General features: G+C 41.3%; 2 protein-coding genes across 3 annotated transcripts in view; one reads left to right on the top strand and one right to left on the bottom strand.

Moving 5' to 3' along the window:
• The first annotated feature begins 1,802 nt into the window (after positions 1 to 1,802).
• LAMTOR3 (late endosomal/lysosomal adaptor, MAPK and MTOR activator 3) lies at positions 1,803 to 14,176 on the top strand. The gene is made up of 7 exons (XM_078394620.1): positions 1,803 to 3,903; positions 5,245 to 5,293; positions 6,073 to 6,107; positions 8,629 to 8,687; positions 10,046 to 10,179; positions 12,217 to 12,280; positions 13,369 to 14,176. The coding sequence occupies exons 2-7, from the start codon at positions 5,285 to 5,287 to the stop codon at positions 13,440 to 13,442; spliced, it is 375 nt and encodes a 124-aa protein (XP_078250746.1). The 5' UTR covers positions 1,803 to 3,903; positions 5,245 to 5,284; the 3' UTR covers positions 13,443 to 14,176.
• DAPP1 (dual adaptor of phosphotyrosine and 3-phosphoinositides 1) overlaps positions 13,349 to 19,177 on the bottom strand; it is a 43,243-nt gene continuing 37,414 nt past the window's right edge. For both annotated transcript variants that reach the window (XM_073001875.2, XM_073001876.2), the window contains exon 10: positions 13,349 to 18,565. In XM_073001875.2, the coding sequence (XP_072857976.1) occupies positions 18,515 to 18,565 (51 nt within the window). In that variant the 3' untranslated portion in view covers positions 13,349 to 18,514. The remainder of the gene's footprint in view (positions 18,566 to 19,177) is intronic.

The following is a 19,177-nucleotide window of genomic DNA, read 5'->3' as shown; positions in this document are numbered from 1 at the left end:
GCTAGTGACTCAAGGAGTAAAAATACCACTCCTTGGAAAACTTACAAAGCAGATCTCTTCAGACATTTAAGAACATACAAAATAGGAAAAACAGTAACAACCTATGATGGCTTATTATATTATTAATATTATTATATTATCTTTGCATATGCCCATTTTCAGATAGGTGAAAAAAATCTCAAGAGAACTGTCTTGACCTATTTGCCAGTGCTCCAAATATGAAAACCTCTCCCCCGCTAACCACGATGCTACTTAGGATACCGGTGTGGATTTCTGTGGGGAAGGGCTTGTGAGCTTGATGCTGATGCCAATCAAACACATTCCTGGGTTGACCACATGCGTAGAGCAGTGATTCCCAACTGTTTTTGAGTCATGATGCCCTTTTATAATAGCCAAGTGACCTGTGTTTCCCCTGCCATGTTTACATTAAAAGGTATTTTGAATTGGGTAAATTAATCCTTTCTCAGAAAGTAGAGGCTTCTTTCTCCCAAAGGGACTGTTTTTCTTTTTTAAAGATGGCTTAATCCATCCCTAATGGTAGATTAGACACAGGAGACTCAGGTGATGCTTTCAGGAACCTCAAGAAAACAAAGTCAACCTTAACATTTAACAATTCGAAAGTGTGGTCCCAAAGTCCTCCTACACCTTCCATCTCTAAGTCCATTGTTGCCAGTTCTGGTGATAACAGCAACGGGCAATTGTTCTCCCTAAAGGTCTCGGGTGCTTGCGGGCTCATCTCCCTGGAGTTGGATGCCCCAGGTTCCTGAGCTGTATATGTTGTCGACCTGGAGTCGTTCATCCATCTCTCTCTTTCCTTCTCTATCTTAGTCCTCTCCTCTCTGATCCTTCTTCCCCACTCTTGAGCCTCTTTCTCTGCCCAGTACAATGGCATTTGGGGTACCTTCTCTCTTCATCTCCTGCCAGCCTCTTCACATGACACCATCAATTTCTCCCATTAATGGGTCATGTGTTTAAAATCCAGATCCATTTCCCATCCTGGGTGCAGGATCTTCCTCTCCCTCCCTGCCTCTGACTCCTCCCTCCCCTCCCTCTCTCCTGTTCCTATCCCCCTCACTTCTTCTCCCACTCTTTTTCCTTCACGAATCACTGTCCATTCTTTTTCTGCTCTTGTAACTGTCTTTCTCCTTTCCCCATCTTTTGGTTCCCCCCCCCCTGCTTCTCTAGCGGTCTCCCATCTCCCAGTTCCTTCTTCAGTTCCCATCTCTTTCATCTCATTCTGGACCCCCTTTTCTTGGGGGATGGATGGTGGAGATGTACTCAGATCTGCCCCCAGGCTCTTTTTCTCATACATACATATACACCCTAATTTTAATATCCCTCTCTGAAATGAAAGGTCAAGGAAAATATTATTTAACAAAGGCTACAACACATACAAAGCAACCTGCAACCCTTCAGAAAACACTTTGTGGCCCCATAAATTTCTGCTAAGCCCCTGCAAATCTGAGAGCTAAGGTAACCCATTCTTTCATCAGATCTAACTCCTAATTCCTCATTTGTTGATTCAAAAGATACAAGAGACCACATTATCCACTTTACAGTATCTGGGAAATCTTTTCATGTCTATTTGAGGAGATCTATTTGCTCCATTTTCATTTCTTGAGCAGATGGTTGCCAAGTCTAGTTCGCTCATTCTTAACTGGAAGTGGACATTTCTTTCTGTCTTAATCTTCGTTCGTTCGTTTAGTCGTGTCCGACTCTTCGTGACCCCATGGACCAGAGCACGCCAGGCCCTCCTATCTTCTACTGCCTCCCGGAGTTGTGTCAAATTCATGTTGGTCTTAATCTTACCTGTTCCTTTTTCTAATTCTAGCTCTCTTAATCTTACATGTTCCCTTTCAATTTCCCTTTTTATTTTCCTGATTTCCAAACTCTGGAACATTAATAGGGTTTGTGGGCATGACTTGCACAGTTTTCTCAATACCAGCTGGTTCTGTTTCAAAAATTTCAATTCCTGATTCTGTAGTCTTTTTATGAGTCATATATTTGTATTTCCTTACAATTACCCCAAAACTATTACCTCAGGAAACGCATTTAAAATCTTGACATGTGTCTCTGTTTCCAAGCTAAATTTCATCAGTGATTCTCTACCAAATTTTACCCCAGGAGACCACTGCACCAATGTGTTAGTCTTCCTCAGCTTACCAGCAGCCCTCTTATTTAACTACCTCAAACTTTTACCTCCGAGAAGCACTCTGACAGGTTGACAGACACCTTTCTCTCAAATTCTAAACTCCATCACTGAGTTAGAATTACAGCTACTAAGTCTCCAAATCCCCCTACTCAGGATCTTCCAAGACCTCTTCTGGATTGTCAAAATCCCCACTGGATTTCTGGATCCCACTGCTGCCACCAGTTTGTGACCTGGTCTAACCCAAGCTTGTCACTTTTTAAAATACTGTAACCTTCTAGTACCACATTTGACACCAGCCATTAACCTATGGGAACCTCGCCAAGATGAATGAAATGTATTCGTCTTACGAGGCATCTGTCTGGGGGGGGGGGGGAACTGTCTTGCGAAGCATGGCCATAGACCAAACCGTCTTGTGAGGTACCACAGTATTGGCATAGAAGGCGCGTACAGTGAATAGAGTGACGAATGAGGGTTTGAATCTCCGCTCTGCCATGGAAACTCACTGAGGGAGTGGAACTAGCAAAACCACTCCTTAAATATCAAACCTTTAAAGCCTTATTAGGGTAACTATAAGTCAGTTCTAATTTGAGAGTTGATAACAACATAAATTGGTATACTTGAACAAATCAGGAGCCTGTGCGCAGATCGGCTATACACTTGTTTCTCTTCCTTTGGCCTCATCTGAAACTTGTTGAATGTTTCAGCTCCCAAGTCTCAATTCCATGTGCTTCACAATTTTGCTATCACATTCTTTGCAGCAGCTGTGTGCCATTTGCAGGAAACCTATTGAGAAGAGACTGAAAACTTGTTCGTAGGTAAAAGAGATGGAGACCGAAATCTGTCACATAGAGACAATAGTATCAATTGGAAACAACTCACCACCCTTTTGTACGACAATCAAGGTTATTTTTTATAATCCTACAGAAATCTACTCATCAAAAGGATGCTAAAAATACCTTTTAAATAAGCTTTCAAGGGCATACTCTCCAGAGTTAGTTCCATACATCGTTTAGAAATCTTAGGTTTCTTTTTGGTTTAATTTTCGTTAGTATGTCACTGCTGGTTTGTGGTGTGGCGTTTATGGGTTGTTTTTTCTTGACTGTAAATCGTCCTGAGTAGTGCCTGGCGCTAAGTCATAAAAACCCATTCGGTAGTACACCCCACTGATTTGCACCCTCCAAAAAAAAAAGGCATGCAGCAGCTTTTTCCAACCTGGCGTTCTCGAGGTCTGATGGACGACGGCCTCTTTCATCTCCAGCCAGGGCACTAGTTTGGGGGGGGGGGGGAAGCGTGCAAAAGCAGCTACTCTAGAATACAAAATTAAATCATCCCTAACGCTTTTAAATTCTGAAAGCTATGCATTCCTGACCTTGCCCGGCGAATCTGGCCAATGTATGGCAGAATCCAGTCCCCATTTGTAGAAGCAATAAGAAATACTTCAAAGGAAGCATCCCCCAGCTTTGCAGGTAGGTTTACCCGAAGTCATCCACTGCTATAGCGTGGATCTAGAAAAACCACCTCGCAATCGCACGGGAAGATGCTGTAGAAAGCACTCTTCTTTTTTTTGCTACCTCTATAGTCGCGCGCGGCTGCCAAAGCGGAAGGGAGGGGTACAAGGGGAAAGAGGAAGCCACTGTTAGTCACGTGTCAGCTACGGCTTTCAGTGGTCACATGACGGAGGAGACTTAAAGGGAATGCTACTGTGGCTTGAGGAAGGTCCGCTGAAACCTTAATCCCGGAAGAGAGCGGAGGTTGGTAAGGGGAGAGGGGGGAACAGTGGGGGGGGGGGAGGTGCGTCGTAGGGCTCCCTGGGGCGGCCGGGGGGGGGAATCTTAGGGGCAGGACGTGGCTCTGGCAGGTTGCTTCTTTCATCGCACAGCTCGTTGGGTCGCCCCAAGAGGGATCAATGCAGCCAAGGGGCTTGGCTGCAGGTTCCTCTCGCAGCTTCCCTTCCCTGGTTTGCGGGTAGGGTGGGGAGCCTTTGGCTTTTCTGATGGTTTTGCCAGAAATGCCCATCATCTCTAAGCAATACGGCCAGTGGTCAGCGGTGATGGGAAGGGTAGTCTGAAATATCTGGAGGACCAAGAGTTTCTCAACCCTTTCCTCAGAGGCCTTCTCAGAGAAGATTTTGGCACTTCAAGATGAGGATAAGCCTATTAGGTGGTATAGATAGGTTTCCCCTGCCACCTCCTACATGGCAATGGCAGGCTCCGTGTTGTATTCAGAGTATGGTGTCATGGTTGTGGGGGAGGGTTGCTTCAACCTGGTGCCTTCCTTATGTGTCAGATTATAAATCCCATCATCCTCAGCAAGAAATGGGAACTGGGTGATGAGCAGCAGATGGGAAAGGGTGGGCTAGGAAGAAGTTTCTGTTTACAGTCCATGAAGCAAGATATCCTAGCACTGTATTTAGAGCATGTAAAAATATTCAGCTTCAGTTCCCAAACATGCCCAGTTAAAAGGGTTGGGTGGAGCTGGAAGATGGGGATTTAGATGTTGTACTGCATTTTCCAAGAGCCCTAGGCAACATAGTCAGTCATGAGGTGAGTTGCAGGCGAACCACATCCAGAGTCACATTTTCCCCATCCGCGAGCTGGGAATTTCACTTCATTTGAACCTGGAGAGCAGCTTTTGATCAAAGCGAACAAGGCTGGCCGGCTGGCCGAATGAACAGCCTACCTTGGTAGTACACAGCTTCTAAAGAATGATCTTAGGTTAGGCTAAAATAAATTTGTCACTTGTCAGCCTTACCAGTTTTATTGTGCAGAGGGAGGAGAGAAAGTCATTTCATTCTCAGATAGAAATCTAAGAAATAAAAAGAGATTCACAAGGATACTTGCTGAGTAAGACTACAGGCCTATATTATTTGGCACCCTTCCCTTTCCTTCCCCAGCTACATACCAAATATTTATTAAAATCTGTAAGTTTGGTGTCTTAGGTTGAAGAGCTACCATGTCTTGTGGGAACAGGGTTTGATTTCTTAAGGAAAGCATCACAGTCTTCTTCAAATAAATAGTAGAACCTGGGAAGAAATGCTGGTAATTTTTCTACTTTGTCATCTTGTCACAAAAGTGTGTAATTTTCTTTTCCAGTGGTCTTCAAAGTTCATTTGAATTTAACATCTAGAACAGCATGGCAGATGTATGTATAAATATCTAATGCATGTTTAGAATGATTTGTACAAAATATTGACAGAAGTTGAACTATAAGCCAAGCTACTGTGTTTAAAGGGTGGAAATCTTAAATTCTTTCACTCCATGGTTATGCAATATCTGGGCATTCCAATGAATTTTTATGAAATTAAGTGGTTGCTTACTTTAAGTCAAGGTGCTGAGCAGCCTGAAGCCCTTCGCTTGATTTCAGAAGCTTTCACTTCCGATTACTGACAAGAATTATTTAGAATTGAAAAGGACTATATGGATCATGTATTTATTTATTTATTTATTTATTTATTTATTTATTCATTCATTCATTCATTCATTCATTCATTCTGTTTATATCCTGCCTATCTGGTAACATGACCACTCTAGGCGGCTAGACAAACCCCTGTCAAAGAGGCACAGTGGGGAATTGAACTCCCAACCTCTGGCTCTGCATCTAGATAAATAAATAAATAATAGTTTTGTTCCTTCGTATGGAAGTCCAGTGGCTAGAGAGGAAGAAGCAGGAAGATGAAAGAAGATTGTAGGAAAAGAAAGAGTAAAACAAGATAGTCTTACTCATTTTTGGATCTGCTCCTGCCTCTTAGCACTGACATATGGCCTTCAGCCAGTTACTCCTGAGGAAATGTGCCCCTTGAGAGTTTTCTTTCCCTCTTCCAGAATCTAGAATAATATATATAGAATAAAAAAAGTATGTGATCACTTGTGTGTTGTATCATTGGCTAAAAGCAAAAACCTGATTTCTTTTTCCTCTTCTAGGAGCTGAAAAGGTTCTTGTATAAAAAGCTACCAAGGTAAAGTGTGTAATAGGAACCTACTTTCTGCCCATGTTTTACATGTCAGAAGATCACTACTGAGTCCCTGTTTTAAACTTTTTCACGGTGTGACCTGGGAATAAGTTCTGTTTATTACAGTGGAACTTAGTTCCAGTTCAGTAAGGCCTGAGAAGACAACTTTCATTGCAGTTGATGGACTTAATAAGTACAGTGGTGCCTTGCATAACGAGCGCACCATTTAACGCCGAATTCGCATAGCGATCCGTTTTTTGGGATCGCGAATGCGATCGCATACCGATGGTTCCAATGGGCAAAAATCGCTTTGCAACGATCGGTAAGCGTTTCGCTTACCGATCTTCGCATTGCGATGTTGGGGGAACAGCTGTTCGGCGGTTCCAAAATGGCCACCGGAAGACCCAGAATGGCCGCGCACAGCGTTTTCGCGTCCTGCCCTTGCTTACCGAGGGCACGAAAATGCCTGCGCTATGGAGGAACATCGCTGAATGGTGAGTTTGGGGCCCATTGGAACGCATTAAACCAGTGGTTCTTAACCTTTGTTACTCAGATGTTTTTGAACTGCAACTCCCAGAAACCCCAGCCAGCACAGTTGGTGGTGAAGGCTTCTGGGAGTTGCAGTCCAAAACTTCTGAGTAACCCAAGGTTAAGAACCAGTGCATTAAACGAATGGGTTTTTCTATTCCGTTTAGCGATGTTTCCGAATAGCGATGGTTAATCCGGAACGGATTAACCTCGCTATGCGGGGCACCACTGTATCTTGCAAAGTTATTCTGAGTACTGTGCTGTCAAAACATCTGATAGGGCACATCAGCATTAAATGTTGGGCGTGTTGGTGGGCCTCTCTTTTGAAGGTTCTATGCCCTCTTCTACCTACTCTTCTCATGATGCCATGGAATGGTCTATTTTGAAGCCCTTTAAGCTTGTGGGGTTCTTACAGGAATCATATAGCTCCAGGTGTCTGTGATATCACCTCACCTGACATATCTCAAAGGTTACAACTATTGTGGCAGATTTGTTGTAAACCATAGGCTAGATCATCGGTCTCCAAATCACAGCCTGCCAGCCACATCCAGCCCACCTTCCCTTTTTATCCAGCCCAGGCATAGGAAGAGGAGATAAGACAGTGGGCCCTCAAAAATGTGCAAAATATATATGATGTGGGCCTTATAGAGAAAAGTTCGGAGACCCATGGGCTAGATAAATGACAGTGTCAGGGGAATATTTGATTAAGAGATCCACACAGAACTTGGACAGTTAACTTTTTTGGATTGTAGCTCCTAGCCAATATGGCCATGGAGTTTCAGTTAAAAAGAAGGAAAGAAGATAATTTTAAATTGTGCAGTGCTTCCAAAGCTTTTTGCTACCATAACTTTGAAGCTACATAAAGTAGTATAGGAAGTGTCTTTCCTTTCTGGATTTTTAATGTAGTGCCAGTTTGCTGAACAGTCTTGAAGGCTTGTTTCTGGAAACAGAAAAAGCAACACTGTCTCCATTTAAAATGTTAACTACAGTAGTTTGATGGCCGGAAAACATAAGCTGCAGTTTGATGGCTGAAATTCTTTTGCTTAGTATAATACATTGCAGTAGAGTAGGCCCATTGAATCAATGGAAATTTGCTGAGTTAACTCTGTGAGTTCCATTGATTTAAATGGGCTTACTAGAATTGTGACTTATTTTTGAGTAATAAGTCCTGACTATAATAGATTAATTTGAACAGAATTGAGTTCCATGGGCAACAATGCGTTCCTGCCATTCCTCTTGCTGTGTGCAACCTTTCCCACATCTAAATATATTTCCTACAATGTTGGTGGGTCCTCTGAAATGATGTTTTGGAGCACACTGTTGGGGAGTGAGGAGGAGTCTGTAATATACGCCACCCATTTGAATGTGGAAATGTTTTCGGAAAGCACATACCAAGTGCACTTGTTCTTTGGACTGCAGCATTAGTTTTGGCAGTGCTAAATTTCTGCTACTCAGTGGCTGCAAAGATGTTGACATTGCATGAAGATGCTAAAACTCCTCTTGAGTATTCCTTCATTGAACTCTGGGTGGAATACGTAGGCTTTCAGGGCAATCTTAGTAGGTCAAAATCTGTTCATCAGAGTTGGACCTACATCTGGCACCTTCGCACCACGTTCTAGGAAGAGTTATTTGAATCTTTCAGTCACATGAAAGATTGTTTATTGTTCAGAGTGTTGTATCTTGATTGAAGCAAAGTGCTAGAGATAGCTTTTCATATTAATATGTTCTGGTTCTGTTGTGAAGTCTATTGATAATATTTTTAATTGGTTAACAGTTATACTCGTTAAACTGATCAGCTACTGAATAAATTTACAGTGCAATTATCTTAACATTTTAATTTGTTTTTAATGTTACCTATTTTTCATGTGTATCCATAATTTTAAATTGTGCAGTGCTTCAATATGAATAAAGACTGAATAAATGGTCAAAACAGCTGGCAGCTGAGCCCCAAATTGTTGTCCAGAGATTCCTGAGCAGTCTATTCCTATTTATTTTCCAGTGTTGAAGGGCTTCATGCTATTGTAGTGTCAGATAGAGACGGTGTGCCTGTTATCAAAGGTAAGGGGGTAACTTTGTATATGTAAGCAGCAGGACCCCAGCAACTCAGTTGCCATAACCACAGCTCACTGAAAGCTGCTCCAACCCACCTTGAACTAAAAATGACCAGGAATCCACTTTGTTTTGAAAAACATAGGATATGGCATTACATCATGTTTAAGGGGAGAATTGTCACTCTTAGTGATTTCTATGAGTATCTTTTTTTCCTTGTTTGCTATCAATTGCAGGGAACATAAAAATCAGCTTGGAAGTTTCATGATTTCTACTCCTAATCTAGATACTACCATTGAAATGCATTGAAAACCGTTTAATGCGTTCCAGTGGGCGAAATACCTCATTGTGCAGCTAAGATCCTCCATAGGGCGGCCATTTTCTGGTGCCTGTATAGCAAGGAATCTGTCCTTAACACAGCGGGGAGCCATTTTGCACAGCGGGTGGCCATTTTGAAACCCGATGATCAGCTGTTTTTAGATCGTTGTAATGTGAAGAATCGGTTCCCGAAGCAGGGAACCAATTGTCGTGAAGCAAATTTTCCCCATAGGAACATCGTTTTGTGATCGCAATAGCGATTGCAAAAAAACCATCGTAAAGCGGATTCGTCATTTAACGAGGTAATTGTTAAGTGAGGCACCACTGTAAACAGCTACAATATAATAGACTTTATAAACTTCGGGCATTTGTTAAAAACATACCATGTAAAACCTAAGATGAGCATACAGTTGCAAAACCCAGTGCAGGAATGGTATGGTCTCTTTCCTTACATTGAGTTTGCCATTCCCTTCTCTTGTTCGCCTCCAGATGCATTTTCCTGACTATGAAAGCGGGGGGGGGGGGGAGGAATACTAAGACCGAGGAAGCTGTTTGTCAGCTGTTTTTTTGGCACATTGGGTGTGAGCTGGCTTTCTTCTGTGTTGTGTCAGTGAAACTGAATATCAAGCATTATTCAAGGCTGTGTACAAAACATAACACAACAGTTTTCATAACATTTTGGGAACTGAAAGAAAGGAAACTTGTGACATTTCTGTAATACTGCTGTTTTATGAAATTAAAATGTACCAGCAGACATTTCATTTCTAATGGAAAAATGCATCATGCAAGGTTAATGTGAGCACACACATGTAATATCCCCATGTCTTCCCTTGCCCATGCCCTCTAATTGCAAGATCTTGGCTTTGAGAATATTTTATTGTTTTAAAAGCATGCTCCATTTGCATTCATCTGTGGTTTTATAGGGTCAGGGTGTGGTGTATGGGCTGGAGCATGAATGATACTATCCAAGAAAACAAGGTTTTGCTTGCCATTATAAGTGTTTGCAATATGTATATGGAAACCAGATAGAAAGTGTTCTCTTGTTCTAGTTGCCAATGATAATGCTCCAGAGCATGCTCTTCGACCTGGCTTCTTGTCAACTTTCGCACTTGCAACAGACCAGGGCAGCAAACTGGGACTTTCCAAGAACAAGAGTATTATCTGTTACTACAACACATATCAGGTAAGGCATTAGTTCAGCAATTGGTTGGCAAACAAATTTGGAAGCATCAAGATTTTAAGCTTTTTATTGGGTGGTCATTTGGTTGCCCTCTGTTTGACCTCTCTGTTTATAACAGAAGCTCTCTTGTCTGACTTTCAGAATCTATTTAGATGGTTTCTGTATCTCTGGGCAACATTGCACTGTTTATGTGCTTTTCTGCTTGGTGGAAGTGATGGTTTCATGGTTATCACTTTTGTTCCCCATAATCCTGTTTTCACATAGTAATATATGATACAGTATCTCAAGTTTGTGTATTTAATGTGTTGTATCAAGGTTATTGAAAATAACTGCTGGATAACTCATGGCTTAGGTCTCTGGCTGCGAAGCTAGAGGTTGGGAGTTCAGTTCCCCATTGTGCCTCCTTTAGAGGAGCTGGACTCGATCATCCATAAGGTTCCTTCCAGCTCTGCAGTTCAAAGATGATGATGTTGATGATTGCCCCTTTCATAGCAGGAATAGCCAAGAATTTCTCTATTCTCTGTACACACATGACTGCACCCCATGGTATAACACCAATGCAATTATTAAATTTGCGGATGATACGACAGTGGTGGGGGTTATAAATAAGAACAATGAGACTGCTTATAGAAAAGAAGTACAAGGGCTGACACTATGGTGTAAACAAAATAATCTTACACTTAACACCATAGAGGGGTCTATTAGGCCAGATAGGCAGGGTATAAATCAAATAAATAAATAAATAAACTAAAGAACTTACAGTGAAGCCTCACATTACGACGTTAATTCATTCCAGCAAAATCGCTGTAGAATGAAAACGTAATGCGAAAATAAAAAGCCCATTGAAACCCCTTCAGTGCATTCCAGTGGTTTGGAAACTCACCATCCAGTGAAGATCCTACATAGGGCGGCCATTTTCAGTGGCTTTCTTGCAAGGAGTCCGTCCCAGAAAACAGCGGGGAGCCATTTTAATTACCCGGCGGACATTTTGAAACCACCGATCAGCTGTCCAAAAATTGTCATTTTGCGAAGAATCGGTTCCCGAAGCAGGGAACTGATCATCGCAAAGCGAAAAACCCCTATTCAGACCATCGTTTTGCGATCGCAATTGCGATTGCAAAAAGATCGTCGTAATGCAGTTTCGTCGTAATGCAGGGCAATCGTAAAGCGAGGCACCACTGTATAATTGATTTTAGGAGGAGGAGAGATGTATATTTACCATTGTACATAAATGGTGAAGAGGTGGAGAGGGTTAGTAGTTTAAAATTTTTAGGTATCTATATTTCAGAGGACCTCTCATGGTCTATAAATGCTAATATGCTGGTGAAGAAGGCACAGAAGAGGCTGTACTTCCTAAGAGTGCTCAAGAAGATAAATCTATCTCAGCATTTACTTCTGTCCTACTATCGTAGTACCATAGAGAGTGTCCTAACATATGGCATCCTCTCATGGTATGGGAGTTGCTCTGAAATGCACCAAAAAGTTTTACAGATAATTACTAAGATTGCCCAGAATATCATTGGACTTCAGCTTCCAACCTTGGACAACATCTCACTGCTCGAGGAAGTCATTAAATATTCTCAGAGACTCTTCCCACCCTGTTTATAACAACTTTGAACTGTTGCCTTCCGGCAGAAGATACAGAGCAATTAAAACTCGGACGACACGTTTTTTGAACAGTTTTTATCCTAGAGCTATAATTGCACGTAAAAAGGAAGTTAAGAATTACCAGCAGTGAGTTGTTGGACTGTACTACTATTACTTGGTCCATTGTGTTGTATGTTGTGTGGTTACTATGAGCTTTAGGCGGGGTTTCTGGGATTTAGGGATTGTTATGAGGGTGGGTTGGTGTTTTTGGTCTGGTCTCTGAGTGTGAATTTCATTTTATGTGTATACATGTTCTATGACAATGAATTGAATTGAATTGCTAGTTATTTCTGGTCTGCTAAACTGGATTATATACACGACAAAGTTGTGAACTATCAGTCACAAAACTATTATATGTTGGATTCTGAAATCAGTGTGTTGCTTTTCTCATAGGTTGTTCAGTTCAATAGGTTACCTTTGGTGGTGAGTTTCATTGCAAGCAGCAACGCCAATACAGGTATGTTTAGAGCATGAGACGTTTCTGCAGTCTTCATGATAGATTTAAAATGTAAAGCATGCCTGGTTTTTCAAAGGTCTTTTAAATTACAGTTTTATGAAACTGGTAGGCAGTTCCTTTACCAGGTCTGTAGATGTTGTGGTAGAAGCTAATGCATGTAACAAAACAGTTTTAGCAGTGTTATGTGCCAAGGCTGGAAGGACACAGACAGACAGTTCTACACATCAACAGATAAAATTGCATTGCTCTAGTTCCTGTGCAGTGAAGCTACTAGTGCAAATGTGTGTACAGTGGTGCCTCGCAAGACTATGTTAATTTGTTCCATGAAAAATGTCGTCTTGTGAAAACATTGTCTTGCGAAACGCGTTTCCCCATAGGAATGCATTGAAATCTATTTAATGCATTCCAATGGAAAAAACATCATCTTGCGAAAATCGTCCATAGAAAACATCGTCTTGCGGAACACGGTTCCCCATAGGAATGCATTGAAATCTATTTAATGCATTCTAATGGGGAAAAATTGTCATCTTGCAAAAATTGTCCATAGGAAAACATCGTCTTGCGAAGTGCCAACAGTGATCACAAAAACTAATTGTCTTGTGGATTAATCATCCCGCGAGGCAATCGTCTTGCGAGGCGCCACTGTATATATTAAGAGCTCTAGATTGCCAGAGTAGTTCTTCTGTAAACTGTGATAATCACCTCCTCTGTCTATCCTCTTTCTCAGCCTGAGAGAGCCAGGAGAATCTCTTAAGGGGGTGACTTAATGGGGGGGAGAAGAGACAGAAACTCATGCTTTAGTGTCTGGTTTCAGCACTAGAGCAAAAGTGGAGTAAAAGCTTCTGTGCTGCCAGTATTGTAGCCTGAAGTGCTCTGTATAGAACCTACCGATCAGCCATGAGGATGTCCTCTCTTGTAGTGCTTGCTTCTCAACCAAAGAAGCTGAAGTAGAATTTTCATTATGTGAAATATTTAGTTCTAGTTCTCTTGATGGAGGGAGAGCCATTCTTATTTACAAATCGCTCTCCCTAGTGTGAACAGATTTTGTTCTTCCCTCTCCCCCACCCCCTTCCCATTTTTCTTTGTAGGATTAATCATAAACTTGGAAAAAGAACTTGCTCCCTTGTTTGAAGAGCTCTGGCAGGTTGTGGAGGGTTCTTAACTTGTGGCTAATCCCCAGAGCGCAGCCTCTCTTCCAGCCAAACAGGCAGATGATTTCAACAGCCCATCACAGCGGTCTTGGAGGAAATTCCAATTATCTCTTATTATTCTAAACTTTAAAATTGTACACAGTGCTGAATCTGAAGTGAAATATTGGTATGTTTCTAAAGTAAGGACGAGAGATGTAAGCTAAGGTAAGAAAAGGAGACTTAAGATTATGGCTGCAGCTGCTTTGGTTGAATTGTGGGGTCTTGTGGGGACCATCTAATGACTCCTGTGGAGTTAACCTCAGGCTATACAAAATACGCCACCCACAGCGCCCCTCACTGTCATGGTGCATTTTTTTTTCTGAACTACCATGCTATAATTTGGGAAAAGGAAATGTATTTTCACACTATTTTGGAATGAAATATGCTTGAGAATTTGCTAGTATTGATAAACAATCAGTGACTGATTTTATGTTTGGAGAGCTAAATACCAATAACCTGAGTTAGATACCTTTCTGCAAACGCTTTCACGGCAGTTCTGTTCTGTACTTCTTCAGCCTTCTTTGACACAAAGACCAAGCCAATCAGTGTGTTTTCTCTTCATATCCATCTGTAAAGTGTTATGGTTGAAATCTCCCATTTCATCCTGGTTCCCATTTGATGTCTGAGTATGCTTAATGGTGGCCTTTGTCTGGCTCATTTTTCTGTGCTTGTCCCAAAACAAATCCAAATAAAAGAGTGGGTGAGATGCGTAGTCTGATGATTGCCAGAGAAGGAGCTTCCACATCTATATTATAGTTCACTTACATATCAATTGGGGTCGCATTTTTGCTTGGAGATATAAAACATGAAAGTGAAAATATATTTGTGGATTATTATCAGCGAAGACACGCAACACAAAACTACACTTTTGACTCTGAACAGTTTTTCTCAAGTTCAGGCGAACATAATCATCAAAGGATGAAATGAAAAAGTTTGGCTTTTGCTAGTTTGTGAGCTCAGTAATCTTTGAAGGTCACAAACACACACATATGGCCAGAAAAAAAATGTAGGTTCTGGCAAGTTGTAAGTTCTGTTGTTATATGCCATCGAATCACCTCCGACTCATACTGATCATATGATTGAGCAATCTCAAAAATATCTTGTCTTCAGTAGCCCTGTTCAGCTCTTCTAGACTCAAGCCTGTGGGTTCTTTTAAGGAATCGGCCCATCTCATATTTGGTCTTCCTCTTTTCTTGCTGCCTTCCACTTTTCCCAGCTTTATTGTCTTTTCATTATGTGAAAAGGAGGTGGGACAGCCTCAGTTTCAACATTTTTTTTGCCTCCAGAGATCATTCAGGCTTGATTTGATCTAGGATCCACTTGTTCATCTTTCTGACAGTCCATGGTATCCTCAGCTCTACTCGGAGGGAAATTATATAAGTGTAGTCATGCAGTAATTGTCTACAAAGATAGGTAACCTACAGGGGCCAGAAATCTGTTTGGTTTTCCCCCACATGTCATTGTATGTTATACACCTTTCATTTTTCTGAGATTTATGCAACACACCCTTTGTGCAAAGGGAAGCACTGTGGCCGTTAACAAGGCAACCTCCAGCTTCTGCTGTGAGCTAGAGATCAAGCCGTGTCCAAACAGATATGGCTATGGAGCAGTTGCACTTCTTTTTACAGCAGGAAACTGCTGAAAGAGATATTTGCATGTCTGCATCTGATCCTGATGAAACTCAAGAAACTAAGGAAGTATTTGGTTGTTTGTCTGCACATTGTGGACAAAAAAAAAACATTTGGCATTATGTTATCTGGCGTGTTGTAGATAGATCTCTATATTATAACTTCTGTCTTCACTTTGAAACACTCCCAGGTACTTGCCTTAAAAAAAAACCCTAGATCTTACATGCAGAATTGTTTATTAAGCAGATGCAAAAGGAGTTTGAGTGTTGCATTGACTTGTCATTGCAAATTATTTCTTGATGAAGAATAATGGAAGTCAGGAATGTATCCACTACCTTTGCCTCCATGAGGATCATAGTTTTAAAAATTGAGAACTTGTTGCAGTTCTAGTTCTCTCGTTCAAAATAAATACAACCAGACACCCAATTGTACTTTGTAAGTATACAATGAGCTTCATTTCACTTCTTAGTGTCCACAGTCACATGAGAAAAGCAAACATAGGGGTGATGATTAAAGTGATTCTGATTGCAATGCAAATGAGAGGCACGTTAGCAATTGCTTTTCACAAATGCTGTAAATGCGGAAAGGCACTTTAAATCTTTATGCTATGTTCCTTCAGCATCTATTTCTCCATCTTGAGTGAAGAAAAGCAAAGAGATGGTTGTTGTGGGTTTTTCAGGCTTCTTGGCCGTGTTTTGAAGGTGGTTTTTCCTAACGTTTCGCCAGTCTCTGTGACCGGCATCTTCATCTGAAGATGCCGGCCACAGAGACTGGCGAAACATTAGGAAAAACCACCTTCAGAACACGGCCAAGAAGCCCGAAAAACCCACAACAACCATTAGATCCCGGCCGTGAAAGCCTTTGCGAATACAAAGCAAAGTGAAATAAGCCAAGCAAAAGCAGAGAGGTATCTTCAGTTCATGAGCAATTAATAGTGTTCAAAGTGAAAATGACAAGTAGTACCATGTGGAAGATAAGGATGAAGAATATTTTTTTCTTGGAAAAACATTCATGTTTAGTCCATTCCCTTCCACCATCTGGTAGTAGCTGATTTTGTGTGTCTAAATGGAGCACCTATAATTATAATTAAAGATGTTTATATGCATGATTATGTGAGAGGTTACTTTGTGTTGTGTCTAGACTGCTGCACTTCACACCAACCAAAACCAATGAAGATGACTAAGTTAAGTTCCATTGACTTTTACTAGTCTATGCTAAGTACAGCTAAGTCTGGATAAAGCACATTGTGCCTTAAGCCGGTTAAGAAAAAATGGTGTAAGGCAACTGCATAGCGTGTTGTTGTTTTTCCTTTGTGGCAGCTCCCCCACCCCACGATAAGTCAAGTGCCCAGTTCTGCAACCAGTCTGAGACTGAGCACATGAAGGGGAGCCTGCTTACACAACTGCCCTCAATCACATAAGTGAACAGGATTATGGCTCCAAGAGCTGTCTTTGAAGTATTAGTTTCTTTTGCTTTGTGAAGACAAAACAACATATTTTAAGGAAATAAAAATATGATTTGGGAAACGGCACCAATTTGTTTTCAGGTAATGGGCTGAGTTTACATTTTAAATTTTTATAAAACTATATTCGTAAAGGTGTGTTTGCAATTTAATGCCGGTCACTTCCAGAATACAAACAGCAAGTGGGACAGGAAGCTTTAGTTACCCTCCCATACAGACAGGAATGAGATGGGTTTTTTAAAAATTTCATTTTATTAGAAACGCTACACAAAAGGTACAAAATACATGATACAATTGTTCTCAATATGAATTTCCAAACACCTTCCACTTACAGTCTGATTGTGTGCATATACTCTTGATTCCCCATCTAGCAGGCCTCCACACTTACAACCTGACAGCCATTTAAAAGCAAACCATTGTAAGTAGAACCCTTTTCTCCTTAGGCTCTATGTTACAACTGAGGTTTGGTTCCTGGAGAATGTTCGTATCTTCTCTCTATAGCTTGCTTGCTCCCTCTAACCTACACTGTCTCCTCACTTTTCCACCCCATCTCCTTTGTCTAACTTGCTAAGTGGTCCACACCCATCTCTACTCTTTTGGTGTTCCATTTGGTGAGGCAAGTGCACCCGTTGATGGCGCTTTTATGACCACCACAATGGTCATAAAAGTGAGTTTTGGATGCTTGGAGAGAGGTGTTAGCAAATACTGGAATGGCGGTAAAATGGGAAGGTGGGGTTTGTAAAGTGAGCCACTTTAAGTCAAGGGCCCCCTGTAGTCACAGTATATTTTGAAATGTTTCACTTCCAACACGAAACAACATTAAATATTCGAAGGCACACTAAAACACTACAATAAAAATAATAGTTTGTACAAGGGTTAAAAAAGTGGGGAGGAGCATCTTAACATGGTAGGGTGAGTCCCACCAGCTATTTTACTGCATAGGTGTTATTAGATCAGTATTCTTAATACTATGCCTCATTGTACCTGTTCATGTGCATATGCAGATGCTTTCATAATGCATATTAACACTATCATTGCCCTTTCTTCCCAAGCACAACTGTTGTGATGCCTTGTGCCTTGACACTGGCCTTTAAAACTCTACGGTAGAGGTTTTGAGTTAACTGGCACAGGACACCCTATTATGCCACACACTCATGCCAATTTAAACCTACACCCTACCCTGTCTTTGGGTCTCTTTTAAGCTTCTGTTTGCTCACTGTGGGAAACTAGGTGCTGGCCTAGTCCAGATAAGGCTTTGGTGTAATCCAGCTGGTTCCTCTTAAGATTGAGCAAGACATTACACAGCTTTCTTGAATATACATTCAGAATTGCTTGCAATTCATAGGTTTCCCTTAAAATTTATATACACATACTTCAATACCTTATGCCAGAGAACATAATGGAAATGACTCAGAATATGCAAAGCTTGCCAAATGTGAAAGGATGAACCTAATCAAAGTCCACTCTGTGGCTCGAGCTGTAAAACTCAAAACTCCGTGAGATTATAGTTTTATATTCCTGTGCGGCAGATGCAGTGGAACTGTTCTCATAGGCAGAAGAGATGTGCAGCAGCGAAGACTGGAATACACGACACCTCTTCCTCCTACTGGTGCTATTGCAGGTGACCACAGAAAGTGAAACATCCATCATGGTCACATCAAGATCTATTACTGCTCTCAACAGCTAAGATGACATGAAAAGAGAGTTACAAAAATCGATGGATTTTCATCAGTGGCTATATAGTCAAGACAACAATCTTCTACTTATCAGATGTCAGGGGAAAGGATCAGTATCTCTACCACAGGTCACATATTTCTTGAGGGGAAAGCAACCCAGAGTGGTCTAGTGGCAAGAGAGTGCTGGGCTCGATAGTCTAAACCAAACAGCTGTTCTTAGGTTCTTTGTATTGGGTTTGACAGTGCATTCATTTGAACCTATGAGGATCTTGAAAGAGCTAGGGTCTGAGGGTGGCATCACGCTCACGGGCTTGTTTCCTTATCTGTGACTAGACAAAAGAAAAAAGGAAAGAATTTTGAGTTACATAAATGAAAGGTAAATTGATAAAGAAGAAATGTACTACATACATTAAAGCCTCCATTATGGTGTGACTGTTTTCATTTTTGTCTTAACGGTTCAGCTTAAGAAGCATTCCCTGCCAACCCTCTCATTAGCCTGTGGTTCCCACATTCCTTCACCACTGGCTTGGTTGGCTGGTAAGAGACAGCCACTACAAGCTGACATCTAGAGAGCCACACATTCCCTGTACCAATTAACTAGTGGTACCAGTATGAGCAATGTGTTTCCTATGTGCAGTATTAGGCACACATTTCATATTGAAGGTGCTCTTTTTTCATAACAGGTTGGTTAAGAAACGCCAACTGTGAATCTGAAGTGGTTGCCATATTAGTCTGTGCAAGTGTGCCAACAAGAAACACAAAACAAAAAGAAAAAAGTAAAGATGACAAAGACATTGTGGCAGCTTAAAAATGTCTATATTTTAATGTGTGCTTTTCCGAGAGTAAGGACCAGCAATATGGCAGCAGACAGTAAAAAAAAATGGGTACAATCAACCAGATCACAGTGTTTAGTGATATAATCAATGCATTGGAACAGATTC

Source organism: Pogona vitticeps, chromosome 5 (genome assembly GCF_051106095.1).
Source record: "Pogona vitticeps strain Pit_001003342236 chromosome 5, PviZW2.1, whole genome shotgun sequence".
Taxonomy (NCBI): Eukaryota; Metazoa; Chordata; class Lepidosauria; order Squamata; family Agamidae; genus Pogona; species Pogona vitticeps.
The sequence above is the reverse complement of the archived record's forward strand: the minus strand, read 5'-3'. Positions and strand labels throughout refer to the sequence as shown.

Excerpts from the sequence above, each read along its gene's own strand:
- LAMTOR3 (XM_078394620.1), top strand. Across the intron at positions 6,108-8,628 it reads TTGTATAAAAAGCTACCAAG|TGTTGAAGGGCTTCATGCTA; the intron begins GTAAAGTGTGTA and ends TTTATTTTCCAG. Across the intron at positions 8,688-10,045 it reads CGGTGTGCCTGTTATCAAAG|TTGCCAATGATAATGCTCCA; the intron begins GTAAGGGGGTAA and ends CTCTTGTTCTAG.